We start from the raw sequence: 16587 nt of genomic DNA, 5'->3' as shown, positions 1-16587 counted from the left end.
GGTGCAGAACGCTGTTTATTTAAAAGCTGTAGATGCAAAAATCTGTTTTTTGCAAGAGAAACTCTGCACTAAACACACATAACACATATTGCATTTTGAGAGAACAAAGAGGGGGAATAGGATGACAGGACCACAGAAGTCATAAGACCTTCCCCATTTCCTCATATCTGAGCTCAGCCTTAGGCATGAAATATATTACATACAACTCCAGCAGAGTTGTGTTGTACCAATGCATATATATTGTACACGAAAAAATCTATCATAAAAAAAAAGTTAAAATGAAATTTTATGATCTTACCCCCCGCCCCCCAAGAATAAATCTTATGAACCACAAAACCCCACAACTTTCACCCTTAATTACTTGACTGAGTAAAATTTGCTACTTAACACACTTACTCAAAGTTTGCAATTATAAAAAAAATGTGATTTAGGCATTAGATTGGTTATTTCTAGAAACAGATACTAAGATTAAGTAGACTAACGTATTCACTGTCATCCTGAAGAGGGCAGTCATACAACATCAAAGGAATGCTGTAAAATCTTAAGTAATAGCTGTAAGGCACTATTCTGTTAAATCTGCTATATTAGAGCTGGACCATTTTTATTATAAGAAGATGATAAAAATCACTTCATCTTGATGCCATCACTCTTCTTAGTCTACCTTTCACTTGTGATGAAACAGTATTTCTGGGAAATTCAGGTACTGCATTTATACCCCCACTATTTGAGAGAAGACTCTTGTTCCTGTTGATCTCCACGTATTTTGCATCTTTGAACTATTTTGAATTAATTTAATAGGTAGAAAGTATACTTCTGAAAGTATCATTTGGCAAAAGGTTGTCTTAGATTTTCTATAAGAGATTCAAAGCACAATTTCATCCTCACACTGAAGATAGCAAAGCATTCTGTAATACATCCTCACAGCAGAAGCTCTTGAGGGATGTGGAGAAGCAGAAGTGAAACAAGGAGGGGCAGGAATACAAAGTTACAAGATTTCCACATACAGAACTGAAGAACATTCTACAGTCCACTATATAATAGCCAATAGATACAAAGCTGATACAATCATATTAATAATTTTTTGTAGTGTTGATTACTCCTTTTCAGATAGAATAATGGTAAAAAGCATAAGCACTTGGCTGAAAAAAAATGCAGCCTCCAATTAACATCAGGCAATATCAATTCTGTCACTTCTTATCTACCTATCTCTATCATTAGTTAATATCAATTCTATCAGTTTGGTTCTATGAAGTAATGTTAATTATATGAAATTCTTACAATAATTATATGAAATACTATAAAAGCATAGGGCAGAACTACACTTGGTATCAACTCAGAATAATGTTAGGACTGCTCTTGTTAGTTTGAGAGGATTTTTTGGTAGGTGGAGAAGATTTAAATGTTACTGCTGCTACAGTCACCTCTTTAGAATTTCATCATAACAGCAATACAGGAATACAGCAATAACAACAGTAATATTAACCAGCTGCTAGAAAATAGTGGCCATATCAAAAGGGAATGCTACTATTAGATTTATCTAGAAAATGCAACATACTGAAAAGTAAACTGCTAAGCAAATGCTCTACAAAAATTTCTTCCATTATGCAAGAGGTGCTCATGAAATATTAAAAGTTTTATTTAAAAAGATTAAATATGTGGGTGTCTATGGCAGATAGTCAGATTTGTATAGCTTGAGCTACATTAAATTAGATTAATTTGATTCTATTAGTCCAACATTATAGTAAGGAAAACACAAACAGAATATTAGAAGAACAAAAGAGACTGTGGAATTATTTGCCAAAGAACGCAGTAAAGCATTATTTTTTGGCACATTAGGGACTGTACAAAACACTTACAAATGTACAATTGGCAAAGAATGCACTACCAGGTCACCTACCTGCTCTTATTTATCTGTTTATTTAAATTGTGACCAAAGCTGCAATCTACCTCCAAAACAACTTTTGTTTTTTATTTGGAATAGTTTTCCCAAAATGAAGAGAAGAAGGAGCTAAGTGCATATTTTGACGACTTCTCAGTATTTAGAAGATAATAAATTCAGAATGCTTATTTGCTTTTATTTTTGTTTAGGGTGACTCATAATGTCACGATGAAAAGCACTGAAGAATCTACAAATGTGTCGAGAAAATTCACCACACACGACAAAATGAAGAGAGTATGGACACTAGTTGAAAACTACACTGTTTATGCAATCTAGATATCTATAATAGGAGAAAGCAAGCTAAAATCCATGCTATTCCATTTACAGCATCCCATGAAATTTTCAATATTCTGCAGATGAAAAGAAGCTACAAGATCATATTTTGTAGAAGTTGCAAAGTTAAAAAAAAAAAAAAAAAGAAATTGTGACCACTGGAAGAATAAGGAGTCTCTTATGATTCAAGTATAAAATTACTGCCTGTTAAACAGGACTCATCAATACTTCTATCAAGATCCTAAAGTGCACTGGAAAAGCAATTGCAGAACTTTCAACAGCTCCTTCCACATTTCCTGTTCCTTCTTTGAACAAAAGTTCAAAAGATAACTCCCTCTCAGTACAGCTAAGAGACCTGTCAATGATTTTCTCACTACCTGCTCTTGATCAACCAGAAAAAAAACTGAAAGGCAGAGGATCCTGTTTCTTCTTTCTGATGACACCTCCTTGACTGTCAGAATTCTTTTTGCTGTTGACCTACTCTTTGATCGGCTACTTGAAAACAGTTTTCTGAGATATCTTCTTGAACAGGGAAACCAAGAGAATTACTCTCTTTTCTAGATTAAAAACCTCCTCTTGAAGGTCTCACTGATAGGGTAGATGTTAATAAAACTATGTGGAATCTCTTCTCTCAAATATTTTGTCATTTCCTTTTGCACATCGTGAGTCAACAGCAGAAAGCAGCTACATTCAGAGCCCTTTATGAAACACACACTACATTAAGCTCAAAATTTAAAAATACACAAACTATACATTGAATTATAACTTACCTTTTATATAATCCTGTAAGAAATACAGAAGGAATAGCTTAAGCAGTTGACTGAGCTCATTCTGCAGCAGGCTTTCTGCAGTCACTACAAGCTTGTTCCAATAGATGCCATTAATAATTTCTGACAGAATTCAGCCTTGTCACTCAAATGAAATAAAAGAAGTCTTTAGAAAATATGTGCCACACCTGCAAAATTGACCTATCTCCCTCATGTCCCACATATATATTTTATGTATATATAGGTATATTTACACACACATATGTATTTATAGACACACACACAACTTTAGCTAATGGGAGTAGTCAGTGCTCCTTTCAATATAATGAAACTTCTGACGCTTTTAAAAATGCAATAGTCTGGTCAACATGGGGGTGAAGAAAATTACTGGCTACACAAATTCCTTTGTATTACCAGCCACTTCTAGCTGCTTCTTCATAAATACTGTCTTTGCAAAACTGTGTTTTCCCAGAATCTGGAAGCAGATTTGTTACTTCTACAGTAAAATACTATTCAACATCCTCCAGGACTGAAACAACACAATTTTCAGTTTGTGCGGTTTACAAGTTTGTCTCCACAAGTGGTCACCTGCCATTACTATAGTCTTCCTCTGTTGCATTTCCCCATTTTTCTCCTGATCATTTACGACGCTAATTGTAGGCTTTAATCTTGATTTGCGATGATTCAAACAGGCTCAGTTACATCTTTAAAAGAAATATTTAGGAATTCACAGGCATAAACAAGCATAGTAGAAAGAAAGCAAACCAAAATCAATTTGTTTCAGGTAGCTTGAAATTCACAGAGAGATGTACATGTCTAATTTACATGTTTTAACCATTATCTCATTAAAAAAAAAAAAAAGTGGCACAGGTCAAGGTATAGACCCTATCCACTGAAACTTAGCATCTTTAGCCTCTGACACTGCTCTGATCTTTTCAAGGAACACTAAGGAAAAAAAACAATGAAACCAAATATACATGTTTTTGTTGATGGGCTTCAGCTGTTGGGGGAAAAAAAAAAACCCACAAGTGACCAGTTTCATTTCTCTGACCGAGATATCCCTTCCTAAATGAAAATACCTCAACAATGAATTTGAAAAATGAACCAGACAAAAATGTGAACTGTTTGGCAACAAACAAGACATCTCTGATATGTACCTGCATGCAAAGCAGAGATGATTGCTTCTGCCAGTGAGATGAGAGAAGCAGAGCTTAGAAAGTAAAATAAAAGACCTCATATAATTTGCTTATGGAGTGATTAGATAGTACGGCAACAAACAAAAAAGAACGAGTTAATGATAACAATGAAAGATGCAGAGGAACAGTAAGCACAGTGATAGTTTCAGCAGGCTAGAGCTAAAGCCCATGTGCAGCTGAAAATCAAAACACTAACACTCAATCAAGTGGAGTGGGGGGGTCGTTGAAGTCTGGTTGGTAAAATGGTGCTGATCACTTTGGGAAAATGTAGTGATAATAAAATGGGGGAACAGATTCCAAGTACAGGCAAGAAGACAAAGAGCAGAGAAGCTGGAAGAGAATTTTCACCCAAAAATGCATTCAAGTCAGGCTAGTAGTTACTGTTTGCTGGGATGCAATACAAAGTACAGGCTGAGAAGCAGTCTCTTCATCCCTGTGAAGATGCTGCTGTCAAAGTGACTGTTCTTTTGTTCTCCTTCTTAAATATACAAGTAGTTTTTTTCAGTAGTGTGACTGACGTGGTAACAGAGAGAAACTATCTAGCTGAGTGAATACCCAAGCACAAAGGAAAAAGTGAAGCTGGCCTTATATCCCAAGGAGTCACTGTTCAGAGTTAGATTAGTTCTGACTGTTCATCTGAACAAAAAAAAAAAAATCCAAACTGATTCATCATCACAGTGCATCAAAGCGCCCTTTAGGATCTGCTTCCAATATGCTGTTGCAGAATATATACACCAAGAACAGTCAATTAAGACTAACCAAGTTTAATTTCCTGGGACCAAAATTGTTTAATCAAACACGTTTCCAAACATGCATGGAAAAAAACCCCACATGTTCAACTGTTAGAAACACATCCCACTTCCACCAATGACTTCACATTCAAGAGCACATAGGATATCTAATCTGTTATGGTTAATTCATCTCTGAATACCAGCTATGTCATATTGAACCTAAACAATTGGGTCAATAGGAAAACTGACATTTATGCTACCGCTTACATAGTTGTGAAGGCATCAGATGGCTTTCAATAGCTTTTTTTGAACAGAAAATTGAAATTTTCTTGTTCACAAAGCTAGATGGAAATGTTGTACTCCAAATTCTGCTTTAGGATAAAGACAGAATTTCCTTGAAAAACGCTCAAGAGGGATGACTAGAGGCACTACTAACATGTATACAGAGCTGTTGGTTTACAGAAGCCTTCACGTGTTAGGACTGGATTGATTCAGATAGCCTATGGATATATATTCCAGTCCACAGTTTGTGAAAATATTTCATTAAGATGAATACAGAACCGATATCTGTCTCAAAGATGACAACCTGGTAGTTGTCTTTTAGAAACACCTATAAATCAACCTAATTTGTTTTGGGCATAGAACAAATTCGGATCAGTAATGCAGACATATTTCTAACTTTTAAAAGTATATATTGAAAAGGGATAATGTAAAAAATTAGAAGGAAATCAAGCAAAATTAAGTAAAGGGAAAGCATTAAATGCAACAATATGATGTATATCAGGAACAAACAAGCCTAGAACTGGATGAACAGGCAAGTTTCAAAAATTGGCAAACAAAGCATTCAAAAATTTTTCTAACTGATCTTTCTCAAGATGATACATAAGATTATGTATTCATCTCCTGTATTGATAAAGAAACCCTTCTCATTCCATTCGAAAAAAAGATCTTAAGTAACTTTTGCTAGAGAATACCTACAAAACACACAATACACTTTGGTTTTACTGAAAAAAGATATCCTTTGACTGAAAGGATATTTTTTTTACATACAAAAGTTTCATCTAAATATCTGGAGTCCCAGGGACTTCTTTGTATGTGGCTTTTTAAGAGTAAGTTGGTATTATTGCCATATACATTCACAAATCATAACTGTTAAATGATTTATGTGATTGATGTTACAATGTCCTCCTTGCTGCACACAGAAAAGCCTTGGATTCTCTGAAACAAATTTGGTCAGTGTTCCACGTGTAGGTCCTTGCTATATGGATAGGTAAGACTTTTTTAAAATGTTTAAATATCATGCTTCCAAGCATTTTAAAACTTGGCTAAGATCACCTCAACCAAGTTTTATCCAAAATTTGGAACTTCTTCGGCATTAAAAAGGATGGGGGAAGGAGGAAAAAATCCTTCCTTCATACCTTCTAGACAAAGTCCAAACTACAGCACTTTTCAGGAATGGACAGGCACAGTAGCGTTCTCTGGTAGAGAACCTGGAGCACCAAACTGACTTTGCATTCACTTTGAAGAGTGCCAAAAGTGACACTAACTTTCTGAATGCAAGAAGCTACCTCTCCATCTTTGGTGGCACAACCATTCAAAAAACCTCCCAGAAAAGTCATATAGATTTTACTGTAAGCAGGGGCTCATTTTAACAACAAACATTCTAAATATAACCAAATGCAAAATCAGATACACAAAGAATATAGTTTAACAAGATAGGACACACATGATCTCTTCTGGCCTCAAATATGCAAATCTGCAATGGCCTGCTCTAATGATGATCAGGTTTCACTGCTCTTCTCCAGAAGAGGACCGCTTTTCCTACCATTGCTCCCCATCCTGTTATTTATCTTTTTTTTTTGTATAATGCTGTGGTTTTCATGCTGAGCATTTGATGTAGCTCTATGCAACAGCAGCACACAAACACCTTTTTTTTGCCTTTTGAAAATACTGTGCCCCTGTTCTTTAAAAGCTGGACATTTAGAAGAGATAAAATACTGAAATGTCAAATCTAGCCACCAAAGGGAAAAGACAAAACCTTTTCCTTTTTTTTGTTTTAGATAATCCTGTGGTGCATAAACTAACCAGGCTTAATTTTTAGGAGAAAAAAAAGTACTAATTCTTATGACAAAGTTATTCAAAGTCAAATATTTCAGTCTAGGTCATTTTTTTGTATTTGAAGTATGAAACTGATTTTTTTGTATGCAATTGTTCTGAAAATATTTTCATGAGTAACAATTAACTTAAATCTTAGACAAAAGCATCCTCATACAACATTACAGATTAAGTTAAAAATCTATTTTTCCTTTAGGCAAAGTGGCTAGTCTATAGCTAACAATAAAGTAATGCATGCATTTCAGTTCTGTATATCCTTTCAGTGCTCCTGTCCATTAATTAGCCATTGATTTGAAAATATTGATTTTCCTGATAATGGTTTTATGTGCAGTACGATCAACCTCATTAAATTCATTTTATTTCACATGAAAAAGTGGATCACACCTTCACATTTATTTAAACAAACTCAACTGAAAGCAGTATGTTGGTTTTTTCCTTCATTTTATGCTTAAATATTTTCAGTTGCTTCTGTACATAAATGGCTAGCCTGGTATATTACAGGATGAAGTTTATAAGCTCTTTTTCAGTACAGTAAACAATATACAGTTGTAAGCAAAATTAACTTCCTTAAACAATATACAGTTGTAAGCAAAATTAACTTCCTTAACAGCAATATTTATGTTGTTTTCACATGCCCTACAAAAGAGCTGTACATCATAACACACGGAAAGAATTTGCTATGGCCATTATAATGATGAATACACTGACCCTTATAAAGCTGAACTTAGTACATCTCTTGTAGCTTTATCTACTGGGTAGGAAAATAAGGAATGACTTAAAACAATATGGTAAACTTTCAACTCCTATTTCATCTCCTAAAGTTGAACTCTGGCAACACAAAGAAGAAATATAGCAACCAAGTGCTGGAAGTTTTAAAGAAAAAATTCCTTTGATTTAAGAAAGCTTCTGTACCTACTCCTTCACCTTCACAGTTCAGATGTGGAGGGTGAGCTCATGGGAATGTAATTTATATACTCTCCCTCAAAATTGACCAACTGACTTCAATGACAAAAAATTAATCTATAAAAAAAAACCCCTAATAGAAACCATGTATGACTACAGATACACAAGTTGAAGTTTCTATTGTAAATGTCGCATTCCAACACTCAAGAAAGCTAACAAGCTGCTATATTTACCAACTTTGTGCATTGTTTAAGGTACACCTATTTAAAACCAAGAAATAATATTTCTTCATATAAAGCTTATGTATTTCATAGTTCTACAGAATATTTTGCTGCCTATTTAAATACTGTTTAGAACTCCCTGCACAATAATCCCACCTATTACTAAACATAATAATTTCTAATGCATATTTTGGCTGAAGAAGGTTTTATTAGCTCAGTTTCTGATTTAGTAAGGTAATTAAATGCATGACTACCTTTCAGTCCCTTGGCCCTATTTCCATGTCTATCATTAGTCATTTTGGGATTAACTTACTGAACTAGGAACTTGCGGAGAAAGATCTTGAACTTAGAAGAATACCAGAGCCACTCTAATATGTACTCTAATAGGAGCCACCAGAACATATCAAAGTGCAGTGCCAGACAGTATTCCACAACAAGCACGTCCTCGTGGAAGAATGTACTTCCATGTAAGAACTGTCCAAAGCTGTGAAATCACGGGGTAACTCACATCTGCATCAGAGCCTTGGACATCTCTTAACTGAAGAAACCAGTGAAGTGTCATATTATTAGATGGCAATGAATCACTTCTGTCACAAAACGTCTTTGGAAAGATCATGGTCGACTGATAATAAAATAAAGCAGATTTCTTAAAGAGAAAGTCTTGGTCAGTTCTGTACATTCTATTCAACTGTAATTTAATAAAACGCAAAACTAGGAAGACTTCTAAAATTTGACATATAGATTAAAAGGCAGTTGAAAACATCATGTAAAAAACACATGAGCCTGTTAAACAGTAAGCATCTGTCCCATGCAAAGAACAATTCTACTCAGTATATTGCACATTGATTAAAATGTTCACTTGAAAACTGTGGCGAGGAAGATGAAAAATATCACTAAGGTATAAATTACCTGCAAACAGAGCACTGCCGCTGCGGCTGGAGAGCGGTGAACATCACTATCACAGAGTAGTTACGAGGTGGAGCCTTCACAAATCTTCGGAATTTGTCTCCGTTCATGCGGATAACAGAGCGCCTTGAGCTCCACTCCATCAGCTGTTCCACCTTCTCAGCCAAAAGATTCTGTAATTGAGGACAAAGATGAGGAATGTTTAAGCTTAAACTTCAAGCACTTCGTACCTATATTCTGCCTTTGCATCCTCAGAGCTCCTATGGACTTAAGCAGGAGGTTGGGGGTACCTCTATATAGCTTATAGCACAATTTAGTCTTCTATGTAGACAAGTAAATTTTAAGTATTTTAAAAAAATAAATCGATGTTGTCTTAAACAGAAAGGATACATAAAATGAAATCAAACAGGTTGCTACCGAAGGCAAAGGAGTAGAGTAAGGCTGACTGTCTAAATACAAGACAGCAGTACAGCAATCATTTACTTTCATTAAAAATTGGAAGCTTTAGAAAATGCAGCATTACATTATATTTATTCTTTTTAGTAAAAATCACAGCAGGATATTGTCAGTCACTCAAATATTACAATGAAAGAAAAATGTAGGTACAAAGAGAAAGAAAAAGTTATTACATTCAGAATTTCCTTACAAATATGTATCATACTGAATTTAAATTAATGTAAGTTTTATATTTTGCTACAGACAGGAATGCACTGTCTTATAAACCCATCTAGGCACATTCTGTTATGAGATCAACACACGAGATCTCAAGATTGAGATCCCGAAAATATGTTGGCTGAACTATAAGTGTATAAGAAAAAAAAAAATTTTGCTTGTGTGTGGCTTTTCTTTTGCATGAAAGCATTCCGTCACATGAATGATTGAAAAGCAGGCTGAGACATATTACAAGATGGCCCTCAAGTTAAATACATTCATCTAATTATTCCTATGAAAATCTATCTAATTATTTTTTTTTTTTAATCAAGTAAGCCTTATGTCACACATGCTCAGCAGAGACTTTTTAGTCTCCTAAATTACCTAGGTTCAGTGAGGTTGCACTGACCATGCTAGAGCAGGTGGATCTACACCTACAGCATATCAGGATGAATGCAACAATCCATCTTGTTTTAAGTCTTCAGTTTCCTGCTCAAGGACACTGTGGAAGCTGCCTATATCAAATAAGAGCTAAGAAGAGTGGAAAAAACTGGAATAGTACAACTTGCACAGAAGCTGAGTGTTGAGAGAAGGTGGGAAGGACAGAGAGGGGGACAGACAGAAACAAAGACTGGAAGTGAAGAAGGAGCACCAAACAAAAGAGAAACTGAGTTCAGAAAACTGGAAGGTGAGAGACTTCTGATAAAATACTCATGAGTTAATGAAAGGTTATACAAACTGATGAGGGTCTGCAGTGGAAGGGAAGAATAAACTAGCTTAACAAACATATGGAAATGGGGATGCTCTGAGGACAGAGAACATGATGACAGGCAAGGCAAGGATAAAACTCAAATACTGTGCAGTAACAACTGAGCAAGGATACAAGGTGGCTTTTGTAGGACTTTTTAAAAAAAACGGAATGAAATAGAAAAATTAGCTCATCTAGTAACATTTTGAAAAATCAGTAAGGCTATAAATAAGAGTATAGATAGATATATGAGGGGAAGGAAGGACTGAACTACATGGATAAAGGAAAATTACATTTTGCCTGTGTCATGGTTTCACCTCAGCCAGCAACTAAGCACCACGCAGCTGCTCGCTCACTCACTCCCTCTGCCCCGGTGGGATGGGGAGGAGAATCGAAAACAAGTAAAACTCGTGGGTTGAGATAAGAACAGTTTAATAATTGAAATTTAAAAAAAAAAAAAAAAAAAAAAAGGAAAGGAAGATAACAAAAAGAGAGTGAAATGTAACTCAAGAAAGACAAGTGATGCACAATGCAATTGCTTACCACCCGCTGACCAATGCTCAGCCAGTCCCCAAGCATCGATCTACTCCTCCCTGGCCAATTCCCCCCAGTTTATATACTGGGCATGACATCACATGGTATGGAATATCCCTTTGGCCTGTTTGGGTCAGCTGTCCTGGCTGTGTCCCCTCCTAATGTCTTGTACCCCTCCAGCCTTCTTGCTGGCTGGGCATGAGAAGCTGAAAAATCCTTGACTTGGTCTAAACATTACTTAGCAACAACTGAAAACATCAGTGTGTTATCAACATTCTTCTCATACTAAATCCAAAACATAACACTATACCAGCAACTAGAAAGAAAATTAACTCTATCCCAGCCAAAACCAGGACAGCCTGTCAGATCTTCCATCTTAAAAATTAGCAGATGATGCCCCTTGGAGCTCCTTATAAGGCACAGTTGGTCATCAGAAGTTTTGAGTCCAAAAGAAGCTTTGATCAGCGTAAATCATGAACAGTTCTGAGAGAGCCACATTTATTTAACTCTATAAAGCCTTTAAAAAAACCATTATTTTAGGTTTTCATTCCTATTCTCAGAATTTAGCTGAGATTTGTAATCACAAATGTGAAGGAGAGATTACAACTCTGTTTATCATGAGAATACCAATGAATCAATTAATACTATATTTTTTGTTCTGCTAAATGACACATGTTTTGGGTAGTTTTGCTTCAAAAAGATATTATGTAAGTTCTTTTCTTTAAAAAGAATCATAAAGGAGATTACATAAAAATGAAGTCTATTCATTTGTAAGACTTCCTTGGATTAGCAGTGCCCGGATTAAATCTTTCTGTTCATTTCAAAAGATTCACTAGTTTTGCATGAGGCACTCCAGTTGGTAATGTGCAATAAAACATAAGGAGCTAAAAAGGATGTGGACTCATATTTTCCAAAAGCTTTAATAACTGAAACAAAAAGATAAAACAAAGAGAACTAATAAAAGACATAACTTTTAAATTAACACAGGAAGGATGCATAATATCCTCCTCAGTACAGAAAACCAAAGACTTTTCAGAATATGCCTTATTCTGAGAAAAGATATAGAAACCCATGAAGTATCATTCATTAAGGGTATTAAAGCAAAAGCATGATCTTGACAGAAAAAACAGGGGAGAAAAATACCAGCTCTATTACTGCTATATAATTTGTTTCTACAAAATAATCAGTGATATCAGAAGAGTCTTACTCAGAGAAGACTCACACAAAGTTTTACTTGGAAGCCTGTTGCCAATAAACAAATGCCTTGATTCCTTCAGATTCAGCCATATATAATGTCACCTTCACATAGTTCTTGTGCAATACTGTGAAGTTCACCATAATGTTCTCAAACGCTTGGATCTTTTGTTTTGCTTTTTCTAAATGCACTAGGTAAAAAGCTAGTAACTAAGCTAAATTAATATGTTTACTACACTAGGTAATCAAGCTAGTACTTCAGGAGTATAAAGTCACTAGGTAAGATTTTATTACTTGCTGCACTGGATTCTGAAGAAATCTACTTTTTTCAAATAGAAAGTTATCACTGATTAGATTGCAGATAATCACATATATCATAAAACTTTCTGCTATAGGCCAGATTTCTCTTAGGTAACTGACTGCACTTAGATATCCTACCACTTTTTAGTTTACTTTATTCCAGAAAGTCTCCTTTTGCAGAGAGTAATTGATAGAAGAGACCTTGGACTGACAGCTCCAGAATTCACAATGAAGTCTGTGGAATATCCTATATTTTATGGCTTTCTGATTTGTAACACTTTACAGATAGATGAAGGTCTGATATGGTTTTGTCATTTATAAAACATTTGCACAATATATGCTGCTGAGTAAGTTATCAACCTTTTCCTCAACTCATTTAATAATGAAATCCAAGAAATAAATCTAGTGTTAAATGAGTTTCCATTTTAGCTGTGCCTTTTACTTTAAAGTTGAGTACCTGCATTCAGGAAGTGTGGCACATTTCAACATTCCAACTGTCTACTTTAGCTTTGGATCAAAAAGGCACCCACTTTTCAGATTCTACACTCAGAAAATTGACCAGTCTGTTAAAAAGGGAAAAAAAATGTATATTTTAAACAAATGCTCAAGCTACTAGCAGACTAGCCTTATGGATTTCATAATTCAGAATGTAACTCTGATATTTTTATAAGAAAATTAAAAGTTTGTAAGATAACAGTGTATAAAAAAGAAAAACAGATTGTTGAATAAAGGTGTGAGTATGAGGTCTACCTCCAGTGAAAAATTTTCTCCTGTGTAAAAGAACAGTGTTGAAAAGTGAAGAAAAATTGACAGAAAACATTTAGAAACAAACGGCAGAATTTTCCCTATTACCCTAATGGAATAATAATAAAAATAATAATCTCCTAATACCCAGGAAAGCATTGTTAGAAAAGACAATGATCTATCCCAAATTATTCTTGCCATGAAGGTACTGAAACTGAACATGTGCTCCAGTATTTTTCTTTTACCATTTACCATCCAACTATACAAAGCATACATAAAACTGTCACCAAAATGAATTCCCATTAGGATTCCAGACATTTACAAAAGTTTTATTAACTTGCATCTTTCCACCCCCTGGGGAAACTCTTCTGCCAGAGAAAATCTGGAAATACAAGAGGATGGCTAAATCAGACCACTAGACAAAACACATCTTGTGATGAGTGAGATACATGAACAATTGTTACTCATGTCCAGAAAATGAGACACACTATCTGATTTTTGCTCTAGACTGCTAATTTTCTGCTCCTTTCCACAGTCTATACAGGTAAAGACCCTACATTTCTTTAAACCCATTTATTTACAGAATTCCTCTGAGCACTTACTAGCTTTATACTGGTAACTCAAGGGGGCTGTTTTAGTTGAAACACTGAACAAAAAAAACCCACAAGCATAAATTTGAGAAGGGAAATTCTTCCTTTACAAAGGAAACTGCAGTTTTGTTGGTGCAAATAACTACACAAGGGTCAACAGATAACAGTTTACTGATAAAAGCATAGAGAACATTTAAACCAATGGGTGAAGAGGCAGCCATGTATAATTTATTTATTTTTATTAGCTGATGCCCCAAGCAGAATAAAAGAACCTATATGACCTATGTGTGGAAACAACACGAATGCTAATATCTGTAAACCAAACAGAACTATAATATTACTTGCTGTTCCTACACTATTTTGTAACAAAGTGAAGATATATGGGTTGTAGTGAGGTGGGTGCTGGTCTCTTCTGTCAGGTGGCTGGAGGCAGGACAAGAGAAAATGGCCTCAAAGTTGCACCAGGGGAGGTTTAGGTTGGATATTAGGAAAAATTTCTTTACTGAGAGGGTTGTCAGACATTGGAATAGGCTGCCCAGGGAAGCGGTTGAGTCACCATCCCTGGAGGTATTCAAAAAGCACGTAGATGAGGTACTTCAGAACATGGTTTAGTGGGCATGGATGATGGTTGCACTCGATGATCTTGAAGGTCTTTTCCAACCTAAATGATTCTATGATTCTATATGGCACAACAGCATTTTTTCAAAACTAAATAACCCTTAAAAATGTTTGCTGAGAAAATCCAAAATCCAGGAATTTTCTGATGCAACAAGGAAAGCAGTTCTTTATTTAACACGGGGATTTCTCCATAAAGAGATCACCTGTGAAAATTATTTTTGGTGCTGGAGTAGCAGCAGAGTCATTGGTATTTTGGCCTCAATCCCCTCAAGCAGATGAGCAGTCCCCACTGAAATAAGCTGCTTGGGACAGCAATTCTAAATAATTCTGCTTTTGTCCCTGTGGCTAGCAAGATTTTTCCATTTGCAGTTGTCCGTATCATTGAATCAAGAACAAAGCAAAAAAATAAAGTTAAAGTTCATCTATTATAGATCTCAGTTTCCAGTGATGTGCTGAAACAACTACGCCACCTGTCAAAAATGTAGGCAAACTGTGACAAGTTATGAAACAGAAGATGCAGGCCCAGCTTCTGGCATCTGCACCTGTAGCAATTCCCTATTAGGGACTGCTTCCCAGTGATCCCCCGTATCTCCTCTCTGCTGCTTAACCCAACAGAGCTTGGCATCTACAAGCCTTCCCTTTCGTACTCTGCGACTAGCAGATTAGCTACTCAAAACACAGCTTTATTTATTCACCCTCCCAAGACACAGTGCCTACAAGACAAAGCATAAACAACAATAACAACCACCCTGTATACACACATTTTGCCTCACTTGACTGTTAATCTTCCTTGGCCAGATTTTTCTAAATTTCTTCTGGCCCAAATTAAACCATGTCTGGGGGGAGAAAAAACAAACCAAACCAAAACAAAAAACAAACCAAACCAAACCAAACAACCACCCAGATCTTCCTAAATGCTGCTTGCTCTGTCTGTCCGATGGGCGCCACTGACATTTTCAAGACAAACCTCTTATTTTTAAAACAACAAAAAATTAAGATTTAAATACTTGTTGATTCAGGTTTGTTGATCTGGTAAATATACATCATAGCAAAATAGCTGGAGTACGGCAAAGGGAAGTTTCTCCTTGGTTCTCACAGAAGTTTTATCAGATTGTCTTCATTACATAAATGTATTTCTGATGGGTTTACATGACTGAAAATGTATTTTGAATTCAATTTCTTCTTTAGACCTCCTTTCATTTACTTTGCCTTCAGTCAGAACAACATCACACAGGTAACTTAAGGCATAAAGGGCTATTAAAAAGGGCAAAGAACAAAGTCCCAATGATACTACTCAATGCTTCAGTGTCCAAATTAGCCTCCTTTCATTTGAAACACACTGGCTCTTACCAATTTGCTTCTTTCAGGTTTCAGAAGAGGTTTCAGCTTGTTCTGATGTAAGACGGTGCCTCCTGAATACTAACAGACATGCGAAAATGGAAGCCCTCAGCTCTAGAAAGGTAGGGTCAAGATCTCTAAGACGAGATACAGGTACTAGAAAAAGTCCTCAAAAAAATTGGGCAGGGACTCAATCTACTGTCAACTACTAGTAAGGCTGAGGCATTGGTTATTACCAAGCCACTCCCCTTTCCTGATGAAAAATTCAAATTCAGTCCAGTAGCTCAAATTTCAGTTTCTGTAGTGAAAGCAATAAAGCAAGGAGTTTCTAATTAATGATTTGATACTATATTTGCTACTGCAGGTAAATTAACTACAGATTTTGTTGAGTATTTCTTAAATTATGATGTTGCAAACAAAAATGGAGATGGCTTGACTTCCATGTTTCCTTTATGTGTATCTTACTAAAACCAGCTAATGTAGACTGATGAAGACTCCTTTATTCACTTAGGTGCATCAAATCCCCAAGAAATGTTAGCTTTGTAGGTAATTATTTCAGGACAACACTCGTAAAATAAACCCCAAGGTTGCACTGATAAATCATAGTCTCTCAATCTGATGTATGTAGCTTAAATTCCAATTTGTTTTAACAGTCGTCTTTTTTTATTCTTTCGTTACACTACGAATAATAGTATAGAGAAACTAACTGTACTAATAAATGCATTTCTGCAGTATGTTGTAAGAACAGTTAACTCCTCTAAAAATGTGTCTGATAAACATTCACAGATATGTAATTACTGACTCCATTACATTAATGGA

The 16587-nt window shown here is 35.5% G+C and overlaps 1 protein-coding gene across 1 annotated transcript in view; it reads right to left on the bottom strand.

The window, feature by feature from the left end:
- The window catches only part of TUSC3 (tumor suppressor candidate 3), a 135638-nt gene that overhangs the window by 74309 nt on the left and 44742 nt on the right, over nucleotides 1–16587 (bottom strand). The window contains exon 2 of the mRNA XM_030023149.2: nucleotides 9055–9224. Within this exon, the coding sequence (XP_029879009.1) occupies nucleotides 9055–9224 (170 nt within the window). The remainder of the gene's footprint in view (nucleotides 1–9054; nucleotides 9225–16587) is intronic.

This window comes from Aquila chrysaetos, chromosome 1 (assembly GCF_900496995.4).
Source record: "Aquila chrysaetos chrysaetos chromosome 1, bAquChr1.4, whole genome shotgun sequence".
In the NCBI taxonomy this organism is placed as follows: domain Eukaryota; kingdom Metazoa; phylum Chordata; class Aves; order Accipitriformes; family Accipitridae; genus Aquila; species Aquila chrysaetos.
Note: the sequence above shows the minus strand (reverse complement) of the source record. Positions and strands in the feature narration are given on the sequence as shown.